The sequence below is a fragment of the Pogona vitticeps genome, chromosome 5 (assembly GCF_051106095.1).
Source record: "Pogona vitticeps strain Pit_001003342236 chromosome 5, PviZW2.1, whole genome shotgun sequence".
Lineage (NCBI taxonomy): Eukaryota > Metazoa > Chordata > Lepidosauria > Squamata > Agamidae > Pogona > Pogona vitticeps.
The window spans coordinates 166,497,353-166,513,128 of NC_135787.1; the positions used below are offsets into that span (position 1 = coordinate 166,497,353).

General features: G+C 43.0%; 2 protein-coding genes across 2 annotated transcripts in view; both read left to right on the plus strand.

Moving 5' to 3' along the window:
- The window catches only part of RAC2 (Rac family small GTPase 2), a 53,445-nt gene extending 37,865 nt beyond the window's left edge, over positions 1-15,580 (plus strand). Inside the window, exon 8 of the transcript XR_013536692.1 lies at positions 13,864-15,580. The gene's annotated coding sequence lies outside the window, so the exon portion shown is untranslated. The remainder of the gene's footprint in view (positions 1-13,863) is intronic.
- Positions 13,912-15,580, plus strand: SSTR3 (somatostatin receptor 3). The gene has a single exon (XM_078376179.1). The coding sequence runs from the start codon at positions 13,912-13,914 to the stop codon at positions 15,157-15,159; it is 1,248 nt and encodes a 415-aa protein (XP_078232305.1). The 3' UTR covers positions 15,160-15,580.
- Positions 15,581-15,776: the final 196 nt, after the last annotated feature.

The following is a 15,776-nucleotide window of genomic DNA, read 5'->3' on the forward strand; positions in this document are numbered from 1 at the left end:
GCCTTAATGAATACTTGTGGAATTATCTGGTGCAACCTGTTTCCTTGTAACCACAGGATGCACAGCCCAATCCTGATGTGTGCCTAGGCTGGTTCTTTTGGTCCAGTTGTAGGTCTTCTACTTTTGGGGACTGGATTGAAGCAATTGTCTGGCAGATGAAAGGGTCCCTTTAAGGAAGATCAATGCCACTGAAGTGGTCCTTTATGGTGTAATGAGGTGCACACCTTTTCAGCCCTCTGTACGCACCTTAGGCACAGTTTTTTCAAAGGGTGGGGGAAAGGGCACAAAACAGACATTTATTTTCCTCACTTCCCACTGCTGTGTCACTTGAAAAAACTGTATCAATTGAAAGAAAACTGTATTTCTGGCTAAATTTTATGCAGCAACTCTCATTCCACCCTGCCATCAAAGGAAGAACCAGTTAAATGCCTGTGGAATGGCATATCAAAGATAGTCACTCCCATGACTTTTCACCAAGACTCAAATTATGTGATCCAGTTAGAAAGCCGTTAGAAGTGGTAATTCCTTATGCAATGTTTGATAACCATAAGGCAAGCTTTTTTGCCTCCAGTAGCTTGCAAATTAGCGGGATTGTTTCGTGATTGGCCATTGAGAGATTTACACAGGCTCTAGCTGCCGAATCCTGCCAAAGCCCAGGAACAAATCACCTTCTAAAGAAATTTAATCTGTATTATCTGAGTAGACCCTTGAAAACATGCTTAGCCCATTCTTTTTCCTATAGCATCCCCTTTCCCTCTCCCAGAATGATTTCTGGAACTCCTGAAAGCCCCATTAGCAGACTGCACCCAGCTTCACATTCCCTTTCCATTCAATGCACAGTCTAGTTATGTTCACCTCTGTGTCACTGCCATCCTGCTTATGTCATTGCTGAACGGGTCTCATCACTCACTAGAAAGTTCTTGCATACATTTAACTCAATAGCAATTAAACTAATGTGGGTTCAGAAAGAGAGAAGTCAGGCAAGAGGAATCAAGACAGATTCCCCACTTCTACTGAGTGCAGTTCAGCTCTGCATTATCTACACTCCTTGGCTGTGACTTCCTAGTAGGCTTGTCATGTCTACATCTCCAAAGTACATGCACAAAATGGAGAAGATACTTGTAGTATGGTAAGTTCCAGATCCTCCAGATTCTCCAGATCCAGATCCTCCAGATCCACCTGACTTTGTCTAAAAGGGTGGGATAGAAATCTAATAAATAAATAAATAAAATTCTGGGAGTGGTAGTGCCAAAATGGAATGTTTCCCCTCTCTGTCAATGTAAAAGAAGTATGGTCCACTATAATCTCCACTGAATAGCACAGTGGTTTAGGTGTCTGGCTGCATAGCCAGAGGTTGGGAGTCCAATTCCCCTCTGTGCATCCTTTGAGTAGAGCCAGCTAGCCTGGCCTTGGGCAAACTGCACAACCCCAGAAGAAGAAAATCGTAAACCATTTCTGAGAATACCTTTCCTGGAAAACCTTGGAAAAGGTAGCCATAAGTCAGAATTGACTTGATGGCACATTTATTATTATTATTATAGTCTCTACGATCTCTTTAGCATCTATCTCTGAAGCTAACAAAAAGAACGTCTTTGTTCCCCTACAGGCCAGCCCCGTGATTACACTGAGTGGGGCAATCGTTTGAGACAGCTGACTTTGGAGTTTCATGAAAGGGCAGCAAATGGTTAATTATTTACTTTGTCACTAACCGTTAATTATTTACTTTGTAACTGTCATACTTATACTGTAAGGGAGGGGGGTAAATAACTCGACCGGACTTTAATATGATGCCCATCTGGGTGGTTAAGGGTGTCAGCTGCAGCTTTGTCTCCTGCAAGAAAATGTCTGGTGTCGGGCCATACCTCAGTTTGCTTTCTTTAGATCAATGGGGGCAGGAGGTGAGAAGGATTAAGAGAGAGAACGTGACCAGACATTCATCGACAGGCATTTCTCATTTACATGTTTTTCAATGTATGAAAGTGTCTTATTGACACATAGGTCTCTAAAATTTTAAAAGTGGAAAAGTGGCCACTCATAACCAAATTCTATTTCTTTCGACACTACACCATCTTTCCATGTCTGTCTCTGTTTACAAAGCCCATTCAGTCTCCGCTTGCCACTTGACCTGAGATGTGCTGGTTTTAGGATTTGTGGAGGCTTCTAAGCAAAAGAGGCCATTAAGAAGACAGATATTGTATTCCTTGGCCAATGAAGGGCAGAGCAAGTGGGGGACAGAAGCAGCAAATTTATCCTAAGCACAGAGTTAGCAATATTGTTTCTGTTCTCCTTGATGTAAACTAGGGCTGTGTGCCCCAGATTTAAGCAAATGCCAAAGCACTGACTAGGCTGGGGCTGTATATGCAGGTCCATGTCAGCCCTGAACCAGAGCAAAGAGCCCAGGGCCAGTCAGGGTGTGGAGTGTGATCTGCATTGATTCCTCCTATGGAAGCCAGACTTTCAGGGGGTTGAAAATGGTGGTTGTTTTTCCAAAGCAAGAGAAGCTATCAATAAGGTGCCTGAGATGGCAGCAGTGGAGACCAGCAGCTACACATTCACACCTGGGAAGCCAAAGACTTCTCTTACACACTCCAGTTTCCAAAGCACTAGGTGTTGGAAGTCACTGGGTGCAACTCCACTTACATTCGAGAAGACACATGTCCTTGCATGGGGAGGAGAAAAAGAGAGAGGACCTCCTCAGGCTTCCTAGACTGCCCTTTATTTGTTCTGCTCTGTGCTGACATTCCTTTGATGTTCGATGGCTATTCTTCAGGTTGGCGATGTCACTTTCTTCTTTCTCACACCTTACCCCCTTGTTCTTCTAAGGAGAAGACATCCTGGCTTTGTTCTCTAGAGATTAAATGAGCAGCCATTTCTTTTGACATCTCCAACTTAGTTGGCAAGAACTTGGACTTTTCTCACCTTTCCTACCCCACATAGATTTCTCTAATAGATACAAGTTTCTCATTTTCTCAGAAAGTGGTGTGGATGTAATTCTTTTACCGAGAGGGAGATGTGCTCAGGTAATAATGCTTAATAATAAGTTACGAAGGGCTGACCCCAGAAGTCAACATAGCTCCAGTATTGCTGTGCGTCTAACTCTCCGACACTGGAGAGGGTCTCTGAGTGAGGCCATTGGGCTCCATATTTCCTCACAGCCACTTTTCATGGCATTGGTTCAGTTGCAGCGCTAAACAACAGACAATGCCATTGTGTAGGTAGCATACTGTAGTACCAGAATCTCCATCACATTATCACATTTTGTTTCTCTCCCTCAGTTATGATAGTAGAACTAAGTATGTTTATTGGGCAGTGGTGGCTTTCAATAGCCAAGTCAGAACTTTAGGATATTTGGGCCTGTCTTTCTGGCCCCTGCTGCCTCCTTAGTTTCTCTTTTCTTCTTGGTATGGTGGAAGCCACTATACCAACATTCGTAGCAGCTGTCTCCTGCTTCTTCTTTTTTCTTTGTTTGTTTTATTTGAAATATTTTTACCTCACCTTTCTCCTTAAAAGGCCCCAAGGCAGTTTGTGTTCTAGTAGCTGGAGGTGGACAGATCATTCTGCCAGGCATCTTACTACATATTTGAACTTTCGGGGTGGCCTCTTATGCGGCTGCAGAAGAGAAAATGCAGTGCTCCAACATTACAGGGCTCAGCCTAACTTGAAACCTCTGTTTAAAGTCTACCACAGGTCCAAAATGGATGGAGCTGTGTAAATCCCACCCCTTATCACCATTTGTGTTTCCCCATTCAAGGGATTCCGCCCCTCTCCCCACAGTAGATCTTCAGGAATGCACAGATAGTACCTTAGATATAGGTTGGGTTGGATCATCTCCAAAAGGGCATAAATCAAAATGGTCCCCAATGGATTGTATAGTGACAAGAGGGCATTGCCTTGTTCTAAACTAAATTAAGGTCCCTTACGTTTCAATGGCAGGGCTGCCCCGTTTGCACTGCTATCATAACTTGGCACATAACATCATTTGAAGGGCTTCTGGACAAATCAGAGCAATGGCAAATGGAGTTCAGCATGCCACTGTTTGAAAGGATTTTCCAGTCTCCTTCACCTGTACACCAGGGAAGAATGAGAATCTTGTTATGATTTCTTTTTAAAGAGAACTTTACTAAAATGCACACATATCTTCATTATGAGGATAGAAATAGCTCAAAGTTTTTTAATAAAATGAATGTGGGAGAAACTAAAAGTCCCGGTTTTGGCTATTTAGTGCCAGGCTTCTGGGTTTTCATTGCCATGTATTCAGCCATGATGATGCTGAATTAGGATTGCCAGCTTTTTTTATTAGAGAATGTTAACACCATGAAGATAGGACCATTTTCTCTCCAGCCTGGGAACAGCTGTTTTTTTCTTGAATTTGGCCACCGCAGATAGAAGAGAATTTCATTGCTATTCATTTTAAAGTAGTTACCAAATCTCACAAATGTCTTTATACCTGAGAGAAGGGGGAAATGTGAGGCTTCAAAAATATGAATATTCCAATCAAGCAAAACAGATGGGAAAAATTACTTTTTTGTTGTTTAACAACATTCAGAACCCTATTCTAGCTGTGAGGTTTTAGGTATTACATGTTAAAACTGTTGCCTAAGGTTGAGTGAAAATGACAGTTCCCCCTGTCTGTGTTCCAATCCAGTAGGCACAACAGTCTAAGGGCAAGATCATGCGTGTGCATGGGTGGGTGGGTTGGTCGGGTGTGTTAGAACTCTGAGAACCCCCAGCCAGCATGGGTGTTAGCCATGATGAGGGGATTCTGAGAGCTGTATTCAAAATGAAATAGAATAAAATTAAAATAGAGATACTGTTCCAAGATCTGATATGACCATAGCAACTGGTTTACCTTGCCATGTTCCATTGCTAGCTGCATTCTTAAGAGCAACAACTGATAGATGAAAATGCTCAGAAAAGGAAATATTAAGGGAGCAGAATACAGCTGATTAGTCCTCCTTTTCATCAAACAGAAGACAATGTGCTCAGGGTTTTTGCTTAATATAGTATCAAGAGACCCAAGTGATGGGACTTCATTGGAAGATTGGCAATTTCACTATGTATTACAATCACATCTCCAAGTGACCTGGGAAATATAATCAGACATAAAAGGTGATCCTGACACAGGAGCACTTGAGAGCCAAGCAGCAGCTTCAGATAATAAGAGGTTTTTGAACATTCAAGGTTTGAATAATGAACCATCTCTGGCAGAAAGAAATATTGCATTTCTTAATTCTCATCTTGAGTTTCCCATGAATCGATTTCTTTACACTGTTTATCCCAAAACAATTCAGCTTCTGGACCTGTAGCATTTCCAGCTGAGTAATTTATAATTAAACAATTGATTCAAAGGGTCTGTTTTTTTTGTTTCATGAAGAATGGAAGCATTGAAGAACAAAATCCCATTAGGGATACAAGAGAGTTATGGTAGAGATGGTCAAAAATAAGTCTCGGTTTGAAACAAATTACATTTTGGACTATGGGTCCAAGAACCTGCTGGTGATTGGGAGATTCTGGGAATTGTAGGCCAGAATAGTAACTTCTCCGAGCTATGAAAAATAGTATAAATGAACTATTTTTCTAAAGGACATGAAATGAATGATCCATGGCCATTAACAAGGCATTTGTGGAAGATTTCCTGATCCTGCAGAAATTTCAATATTATAGTATAAGCCAATAGGTTGGAACCAAATTTGTACATGCAACTGTGTTGGCTGAAGCTGATTTCATGTTTTCCTCCTCAGTTTACTTTTTTCAAGGTATGAAAGATACACCTTGTGGGCCAGAGATCCTGGAATCATGTTGTAGTCCAAAAATGTAACTTCTCTAGGTCTGCTCTCGTCTCTGGAGCTGGATTTCTTCCCCATCCAACACTGGGTAGTACGGGGGGAGGTTGTTTGCTTATTTGTTGTGGTTTTTGAAAATGAATAATCCACATTCTAAGCTGTACCATGGTCCTATGGAGGGGGATTTGGGGTAGGATGATCATACTTCCCCACTCTATCGTTATACAGCAGGATTTGTTCAGCATACTTTGAAGTAAACAAAGGCATACACCTATACTCTAAAAATATGTGTCAGATAGCACTCGATCATAAAGTCCAGAGGCTAAAGTTAAGTATGTAATCTCAAAATAATTTAATATATTCACGAAGGCTTTCACGGCCGGGATCTAATGGTTGTTCTGGGTTTTTCGGGCTCTTTGGCCGTGTTCTGAAGGTTGTTCTTCCTGACGTTTCGCCAGTCTCTGTGGCCGGCATCTTCAGAAGACAGGTTGCTGTCCTCTGAAGATGCCGGCCACAGAGACTGACGAAACGTCAGGAAGAACAACCTTCATAACATGGCCAAAGAGCCCGAAAAATCCAGAACAACCATCAAAATAATTTGTTGCTGCTAACTTTTGTTACACATTTCTATATACAGTCAGCCCCTTCATCCTTCTCTTCCCATGTTGCCTACTATGGCTGGAGGCACCTCCCCTCATTTTCCAGACCAAGGTCTTTGTTTAGGTTTGCTATGTGAAATCTTTGTACCCAATGTCCTGCATGTCTCTACCAAGTCCTCACAGATATCTCCTAGATCATTCGTTCCCACAGTTGGGTCCCTGGATGTTGTCCGGGTTCTGCTCCTAGAACCTTCAGCCAATATGACCAGCAATAAAGAGCTTTGAGACCTGAATACCAACATTTTGTAGGAAGCCAGTGCCCTACACATGAAACTGGAGGCAGTGATTAACTCTGTATTGAATTTCTTTTTCATCCTGATCTTCAAACTCAGTCAAGTGGCTGGACTTCAAGTGTTGCATCAAACTTCTGGGCTAACAGCTAGGTGCAAGAATATCTAAGATTTTCAGGATCTGTTCTGAGCGTGAGAGTGCAGTTCCCAAATTAAGGCCTTATATGTTGATCATCAACCTGGCATTGGAAGTGCACAAGATGTGCACTCTACTTAACCTGTGCTGGGACATCTTTTGGTTGCTTTAAGTCAGGGGTCTCAAACATGCGGCCCGCGGGCCATTTGCAGCCTGCTGGATGATAGTTTGTGGCCCCCACCTTGCCTCCCCTCCCCCAAAGCGCCCACGCATCCTCTGCTGTCAAGAGTCAAAAAAAGCCTCGCCTCACTCGCTGGCTGTCTCCCAAGACAGCACTTCTTGCACCCTCCATCCGGAACTGCATCCTGCCAGACTGTCTGCCTGCCTGTCTGCCGGCTGCAGTTCTGGATGGAGGGTCCCAGAGGTGCTGTCTTGGGGGAGAGCTGGCGAGCGAGGCGCGCTGCTGGCCCTTTCCCCCGAACTGCCACCGAGCGATGCCTGAGAGGGGACCTCGCTCCTGTCCTGTCCTGGAAGAGCACCTCCAAGCCGCCAACAACAGCTGCTGCCGCTGCCTCTTCCAGGGAAGTGGCTCTCTGGCTCTCTCGGCACCCCCAGCACCAGCATGGCCAGCGGCCGCCTCAGCACCCGGCGGTGCTTCCTCCTCCTCCTCCTCCTGCTTCAGCCGCCTCGCTCTGGAGGCTGCCTGGGCTCGCCTTGCAAAGTTTGCTCCTCTGTCATGGTGGGGGTAGCTGCTGTTGCTGAGTGTGCCTTTTTTGAGGGGGCCCCCAGAGGAAGGTTGCCAGACCTCTGTGTGTGTGTGTGTGTGTGTGTGTGTGTGTGTGTGTGTGTGTGTGTGTGTGTGTGTGTGCGCGCGCGTGCGCGCCCACACACACACATGTGTTTACACACTTGTGGGGGACCCACCCCATTCTGTTTAATTATGCGGGTACCGATGGGGGCTTTTCTCCTTTGGCAAGGCGATTCTGTGAGTGTTTTTTTTTATTTTTTATGTAGTGCCCCCCCCCAGCTAGGTGGTCACTGGTGCTCCCTCCCTTCTCCACTTCTTCATCCTGCTGCTGCTGGTAGTGGTAGTGAAGGAGCCAGAGGGGGTCGTGGCTGGGCGATGAGGGCTCGCACGCCCCTCCTCCTCCTCGGAGCCCCAGCCAGGCTAAGGAAACTCCTGGGCAGCTTCCTCGGGCTCTTGCTCTGCTTGGTGGAAAATCTGATGCGGCCCAGCTTCACCCAGACTCTGCCTCCAGTGGCCCCCGGGTAAATTGAGTTTGAGACCCCTGCTTTAAGTTAAGCAAATAAGTTGTGCAGTTTGCTGTGACAGGGGGAGATGCAGCAAAGAGATGGAAGGAAATGGGGCATTCAGCATATGAAAGTCTCATCAATTAACTGGAGATGGATGAGTCCATTATGGTCCAAGTAGTTTACAAGCTTATGTGTTTTTAGAAGAGTTTCTCCATCAAGGAGGAATTCTTATCACAGTGCATGCTTTTCTTCACCTTCACATTTTCCATGTTTTGTTGTGGTTGATAAGTTAACACAAGCATGATTTGCAGCTCTAATTACTGAGTCATGTATTGCTGAGGGAGTCCCATCACAGAAGAGGAAAGAGGTTATTTAGAAGTGTACATTTCTCTCAACATCTTGTTTGTTCTTTAGCATCCCATGTTTTTTTTAAAAAATCTTCTGACGCCCATGTCCATATCAGTTTCTGATATTTTTAAATAAAATTCTGCAATGTAATGCACATTCTATCTTAAAATATGTATTTTATATCACTTAATATATGCTACTTTTTCAAACAGCTTTCCCTTACATAATGCATCTTTGCCCGTTATTTCATGAATACACAGTTCTGTGTACATTTCTCCCTTATATGTATATTTTTGTATGCATTTTTATGTTGGACAATTAATACAAAATTTTGAAAACTATAAATACAAAAGGATATCTGGATTTTCATTGAAGGAAGTGTGAATCAGATACATTAAATAAGGAAAAAAAGTCAATAGATCAAAACCTAATTCGGTTAGATTAAATTCTGAAATGAACAACTTATCCTTTATTCCTAGAATAAGTCTTGCAGTCATTTGGATTTATTTCCAAAAAAAGAAGAAAAATAAAGATTGGGCTGCACTTTTTTAATCTCATGCAAAGCCAGTCATATAGGTACATATATAAACAGAGGGAATTTCCTGTTAACCAAACCCACAAAATCAGCATGTTCCATCAATATTTCTCATAAGGAACACTTGCTGGCTGTTTCACTGTATAGGACAAAGCACCACATTCTGCTGTGTTGACCACAGGAGGTCTTAAAGGGTACTAGTAAAACAGTTTGGGGGCAGAGTCCCTTTCTTTCAGCACACAAATGATCGTTGAATGGTTACACTCCAACAAAGACCCTGGTTTAATTGGTGCCATTACTCTGTGACATGAAAGAGCATAATGATTAATCCATCTCTGAGTTAGGGTGTCATAGTAACTGGCTCAGAGTCACAGGCTAAATGGCCTAGCAATGGTTTGTGCAGTGCAAATAGAATAACAACAAAAACCTGCCGAGCCAAACAGGTGAAATATTCCCCTGAGCTCTTCTCCTGAAAGGTTTCATACAGAAGTAGGTAAAATCCTTGCTCTTGTTGATTTAGGTTGTCTCAAACAGAAATTTTCAAGTCCCATATGATTCTCTACCCTTCATACAAGAGCAAGACAATATCTTTTTTCTCCCTTATTCATGTCTTGGCAATTTGTACAACATTGTTTGTGCAAATTAGAGTCCCCTGCCTTTGAGCAATGTGTGCACAGAGAGAGAGAGAGAGAGAGAGAGAGAGAGAGATCAATCTCAGGAGAACTAGATGGTGTTTCAAACAGACATAGAAACCTATTCAGTGCTTTGAACTCTTAAAAGTCCATGAAACAAAAGATCAGCTATAGCAGTTTTGTGCAATTCACATTATTTGCATGATTTGTATTATTTGCAGTGTGTGCTTTTAAAAAAAAACTCTAGAAAAATGTGAAAACTTTTGTCAAGACTGACAGAATACACCTTGTGAGGAAAACAATTTTATGCTTTCTGAACCTCATGCATCAGAATGGGACAATCAAGAATTTACATCCCTAGTTTTCTGTGAGTAGATACCCAGTGTGGTGTCATAGATAGAATAAGGACTAGGATTCAGGCTTTCATTCGGATCCCACTTGGCCATGAAAACTCACTAGGGGAGTGGAACTGGTAAAACCACTCCTTAAATATTTTACTTAACTTGAAAGTCCTGTTAGGATTGCTATAAGGTGCTTCTGACTTGAAAGCATATAACAACAATTTTCTGTGAAGAATGTGATCCTGACCATAGTTTGTACGTAGTGAAGAGACAGGCTGCCCGTGTTTCTGAAGAGTCTCGCAGATCTTGCATGCCTCTGTTTTCACATGGCCACTGGTTCCATTACCTCCTGGCATATAGAAGGGGAACATATGGAGGCAGTGGCAGATTTTACTTTCTTGGGCTCCATGATCACTGAAGATGGGGACAGCAGTCATGAAATTAAAAGATGCCTGCTTCTTGGGAAGAAAGCGATGACAAACCTCGACAGCATCTTAAAAAGCAGAGACATCACCTTGCCGACAAAGGTCCGCATAGTCAAAGCTATGGATTTTCCAGTAGTGATGTATGGAAGTGAGAACTGGACCATAAAGAAGGCTGAAGAATTGATGCTTTTGAATTGTAGTGCTTGAGGAGGCTCTTGAGAGTCCCCTGGACTGCAAAGAGAAGAAACCTATCCATTCCAAAGGAAATTAACCCTGAGTGCTCACTGGTAGGACAGATCCTGAAGCTGAGGCTCCAATACTTTGGCCATCTCATGAGAAGAGAAGACTCCCTGGAAAAGATCCTGATGTTGGGAAAGTGTGAAGGCAAGAGGAGAAGGGGACGACTGAGGATGAGATGGCTGGACAGTGTCATTAAAGCTACCAGAATGAATTTGACCCAACTCCGGGAGGCAGTGGAAGACAGGAGGGCCTGGCGTGTTCTGGTCCATGGGGTCATGAAGAGTCGGACATGACTTAATGACTAAACAACAACAGCAAGTTTCACTTCTTCATTACTCAACTTTTTTTTTTTTTTTTTGGTTGGAAGAGTCACTGCAACTTCTAGTTCTTAGTTTTGCCACGACTGGCGATCCAAAGTTACAAACCGGGAGCCCATCACTGCAACCTATTTATATTGTCTGTAAGAGGTTTGGCTGGGAGAGACCTTTCTGGGCTGGAATAACTGTCAGTCAATCCAGCAGCAACCAATTTTTCCCTCTCTGCCTCTTATTTCAAAGAGAGCCTATGCCTCTCTGCCTAATAGTATTTTCATTTCTTTTTTTTGTGTCTGCTGTCAATTAGTATTCAGTTTGTATTAATTAAAATGTAGTCTGCAGGTGTCTGCTGGAAGCAGGCTATGAGTTAGTTAAGGCCTGTTCATATAACCAGTGAATTTTCTACATTAAGCTGTTTTTGATTTGTTTAGAATTGTGAGTAAATTGAACCTTTTATTCTTTCTCTTACCAAATGTCTCAGGGTGAGTTATTGAGACTGTAAATGCCAGTTGATTAGAACAAAAGGGGCAGTCTATTTGGGGAGATCTGGAGCTAATACTGCTCTGTAGAGATCCCTGAACTTCTGCTGCATGGTTAGAAGTTCCTAGCGAAAATTTCAACACTCTGCCAAGAAAATCTGCCCTCCTGTTGCAAGTCTCAGAGCCAGCAGAGAAGTGTTGTTGAGCATACTTCATGGCAAGAATGGGGATCTTCTAGCTCCCCAGTTGTTTCAGTCTTCACATCTCAGAAACCTTAAAAAGCGTAGCAAACAGTAAGAAGCCACGGGAATGATAGTCCAAAGCATGTTCCTCGCTCATGATCTTTAGCAATGAAAGTTAACTGCAGGCCAATCAGGACTGTAGCCCAACATTACTTATTTTTTAAAACAAGTCTTCAGAAAAGCAGGAACACAATCAGGGCCCTGCAATCTAAACTCCAACTTCTATTTCACAATTTTTCTCTCATTCTATATTTAGCTTGCTTGTCTGTAGGTTATTTATGTATACATTCATAGATTTTACTATGGTCTTTGACCAGTAAACAAAATCCCATTTACAGTATTTATTAATTACATTTATTTCTAACTTTCCATACAACATAGCATACATGGTAGCAAACACACGTCATTAAAACAGGTTAAGAATAGAGATGGGGACGAATATAAAAATGGATCACTTTTTCTGACGAATACAGCTGATTTGTTAAATATTTGTCGATCTGTATTTGTGGGTTCCAGAGACGAATATTTACCCGTTTTTATTCATCCTTCATATTGAAAAAAACACCATTCTGCCTACCGGCCGCCAATCACTGATTGGAGGCAGAAAGGGAGCCACCAGCCCACAGAGCCACACAATAGCACAGCCTACCCCCACACCCCCTTCCTTTCCCTACCTCACTCCACCTCACCCCCACCGACACCCTCTTACCTTAATCACTGCTGCTGAGGTCTTCTGGCCTTGGAAACATGCATGTAAAAATGTCATCTTTGCAAAGGGCAGCCTGGATTCCCTTAGCCTGCCTTAAGGGAATCCATGATGCCCTTTGCAAAGATGGAACCTGCAGCTTCCCTACCCTAAATTAAGCCACAGCCACCATCTTTGCAAAGGGCGGCCAGTCTCCCTTTTTACACACTGAGGCTGCGAAGGCTTTTTTTTTTTTTTTTGTATTTTTTATTTTTTATAAGGGATAGCAAAAAGGAAAAGGGAATTGGGATTGATGAGGAAGAGGGGAGACAATAACATACTTTCATCCATTCTGTACCTATTGCCATATCAAGATTTTAAATTATTCTATTTACTCTTTTCTGCCTTCTAGATTCAGTTCTCCTTTCAATATGTACTGTTCACAAGCTGCCTGTTGATTCTGTCCACTTGTTAAATAGATCCCATCTTTCTGTTGCCTTTTGCAAGGGATAGTCCTTCATAACTTCTGATAAAATGTCCATTTCGGCTATTTCCCGTATCTTTTCAATAAGATCTTCTTGTTTCGGTACCGTTGATCTTTTCCAATTTTTAGCATATAAAATTCTAGCTGCCGTAACTATGTATATAACTATATAATTCTTTGACTTATCTATATTTTCAGGTATCATACTCAATAAAAACAGTTCTGGGGTTAATGGCACTTTACAGAGCAATATTTGTTTCAACATTACATGTACTCTTTTCGAGGCTGCGAAGGCTTGATGGAGACCTCGGCAGCAGCTATTAAGGTAAGGGGGTGTCGGTGGGAGTGGGGTGGGGGATAAGGTAGGGAAAGGAAGGGGATGTGGGGGTAAGCTGTTGGGGTAGCTGGCTGCAGGGGGTGGTGGCTGCCTATCGGCTTCTGATCAGCTGATCAGCAGCCGGTAGGTGGAATGGGCTTCTGTGCCGCGTGGCAAACTCTCCTGGGCGGGGGGAACCAATTTGTGAGTGAATAACTGGGATGTCCAACATCCAATCTTCACCAAAGTTGGCAGGCGTGTTGGGGAAAGACATAGGAAACTCTGTTGTGATTCTGGAGTCTCTAAGTACCTGTGGATTCCTTTTTGTGACTATATAACTCAGGGGTCCATGATCCAATGTTCACCAAACTTTCAGAAATTGTAGGAAAGCATTTGAGGAAGCTTCCCTGTGAATTTGGTGTCTCTAGGTGGTTGGGGCCCAGTGTTATAGCTGTTTAAAGTGCAGAGAAATCAATGGATTGATCTGTTAATTCGTTGAAGAATATTTATATGTTCGTATTCATTGATCTGTTAACCTTGATGAATAACGGATCAAAACAAATCGCCATTTTTTATTAATCCTCATCTCTAGTTATGAACAAATTATTAATAAATTACAAGCATTTTAAATAATAAGACATTTTTAAAAATCAGTAAATGAGTTAGAATGCCAGAACTTTAAATGCATGTGTCTTTAAAAGTGTGGGGTTCTTCAGTAAGGTGAATTATAATTTTCTTTTTCTTTTCTTCCTAAATGCAGATCCATGTTAACTGATTCAGTGGACTAAACTAACTCCCCTCTTCTGCCATGAACCATCTCAACTTCTCTTCCACATTGACTTTGTGGGAAGAGAACTCAACAGCTAGTGGGGCATCATCTGTTTCTGGCAATTTGTCCCTAACTATCAGTCTTGGTCTGGATGTCAGCGGTGTCCTTATTCCTCTGGTGTACCTTGTTGTCTGTGTAGTAGGACTAGCTGGAAACTCCTTGGTCATCTATGTGGTCTTGTGCCATGCAGTGAGTGAATCAGTGACCAATGTCTACATCTTCAACTTGGCCTTGGCAGATGAACTCTTCATGCTCGGCCTGCCCTTCTTGGCGGCACAGAACGCCTTATCCTATTGGCCTTTTGGTTCATTCATGTGTCGACTAGTCATGGCTGTGGATGCCATAAATCAATTCACTAGTATTTTTTGCCTTACTGTGATGAGCGTTGACCGCTACTTAGCTGTGGTGCACCCAGGGAAATCATCAAAATGGCGAACAGCAAGGGTGGCCAAGGCTGTCAGTGCCACTGTGTGGGTGCTCTCTTCAGTGGTGGTGATGCCAGTGGTGGTGTTTTCAGAGGTCCCTCAGGGCATGAACACGTGCCACATTAAGTGGCCTGAGCCCGCTGCAGTATGGAAGGCTGGTTTCATTATCTACACAGCTGTGCTTGGCTTCTTTGGGCCACTGTTGATCATCTGCCTGTGTTACCTACTCATTGTCATCAAGGTTCGCTCCTCAGGAAGAAAGGTACAGGCGGTGACAGCCAAGCGCAAGCACTCTGAACGGAGGGTCACACGTATGGTCGTAGCTGTGGTAGCCGTCTTTGTACTCTGCTGGCTGCCTTTCTATGTGCTGAACATCATCAATGTCATTTGGACTTTGCCTGAGGAGCCATCCCTTTTTGGTGTCTATTTCCTTGTTGTGGTGCTGCCCTATGCCAACAGCTGTGCCAATCCCATCATCTATGGCTTCCTCTCCTACCGCTTCAAGCAGGGTTTCCGTAGGGCCATCCTGAGACCGTCTCGCCGAGTGCAGAGCAAAGAAGTAGCAGCAGCAGCAATCACAGCAGATAAGGTGGAAGAAGAGGAGGAGGAGGAGGAAGAGGATGACGAGGAAGAAGAAATGGAGGTAAAAGCAAGTAAGGTCTGCAAGATTACCCAAAATGGCAATGGCAGGCAGAAGTGTACCCCACTCACTGGATCAAGAGGACAAAGTGACCAGAAGCAAATACCTGAGGAACCGGTTAGCTGTGAGAAGCCTAGCATTATGAGCATTAGCTACTTATAATGACGGGGAAGGGACTTTTGTGTCTTTCTCTCCAGAATTTCTAGGCTGAAACCCATGCGGAGCAACAAACTGGAACAATGATCCACAGATCAAGTCAGTGCTAGAAAACAGAGAGAAGCCTGAGATGGCGGAGGAGAAGTAACTGTCCCCTTGATGCTTAACGTAAGGTTGAATAACAATTTCCATTGGCCACAGCAATCCAGGACTATCTGGTGTAGCAAAAGCTCTGGGATTTGCTTTGGAAGAAGGTTCTACCCTCAGCTCACACAGTGATTATTAGAGTTAATTGCGCAGTATACCTGTCAGCATTTCATAATTGAAAATAGCTGCGCCTTTATTTATAACACCTCACCCCAAAAGTCACGGCTAAGCATCCTCATTTTATGCCCACCCACTTATTATTAGATATCACTGGAGAATTTCTGTATTATTTCAGTTTGTAATATCATGTTCTACATTGTACCCTGAAGCAGAACATGTTAGTAAACTAACCATACTGGGTCCTTTTTTAAAAAAAGTTTCAATCCAGACGATCATCCCAAATAGAACAGATCCATTGAATCAATGAGATTCAAAAAAAAAAAGCATTGAATCTCTATTCATCAGTTGGATTTCAT